At 53.6% G+C, this 336-nt stretch overlaps 1 protein-coding gene across 4 annotated transcripts in view; it reads right to left on the bottom strand.

Annotated features, from left to right (window-relative positions):
• Positions 1–336, bottom strand: part of DYNC1I1 (dynein cytoplasmic 1 intermediate chain 1) — a 176,820-nt gene that overhangs the window by 25,295 nt on the left and 151,189 nt on the right. For all 4 annotated transcript variants that reach the window (XM_009641943.2, XM_009641959.2, XM_009641950.2 and 1 more), the window contains one exon: positions 1–132. This exon is cut by the window's left edge and continues 1 nt beyond it. In XM_009641943.2, coding sequence (XP_009640238.1) covers positions 1–132 — 132 coding nt within the window. The remainder of the gene's footprint in view (positions 133–336) is intronic.

Below are 336 nucleotides of genomic sequence, written 5' to 3'. Positions count from 1 at the left end.
GTTATTCAGGTTCCACAGATCCAGGCGCCCCATCCCGTCCACGCAGGCGAAGAGCGCGGGATGCACTGGCGACCACATGACATCGTAGACATAGTCGGCATTGTCTTCAAAGGAGTAGAGCGGCTTGTTGTGCTGTAAAGCAGAGAGAAGCATGAAGACTTCGTGGCGCTAGTGCTGCCTGGGGCTGTCTGGCGAGTCTAATTAAAAACTTTGCACATTTACAAAGTGTCATAAAACTTCCCCAGATGAAAGGTCCTCGCGAAGGGTGGGACTGCGCTTTAATGGGGCAACAACTGTCCGGTGGGATAAATGAGATGCCCGGCGTGAGGGGTGTGG

This window comes from Egretta garzetta, unplaced genomic scaffold (assembly GCF_000687185.1).
Source record: "Egretta garzetta isolate BGI_Z169 unplaced genomic scaffold, ASM68718v1 scaffold30, whole genome shotgun sequence".
NCBI lineage: Eukaryota > Metazoa > Chordata > Aves > Pelecaniformes > Ardeidae > Egretta > Egretta garzetta.
Note: the sequence above shows the minus strand (reverse complement) of the source record. Positions and strands in the feature narration are given on the sequence as shown.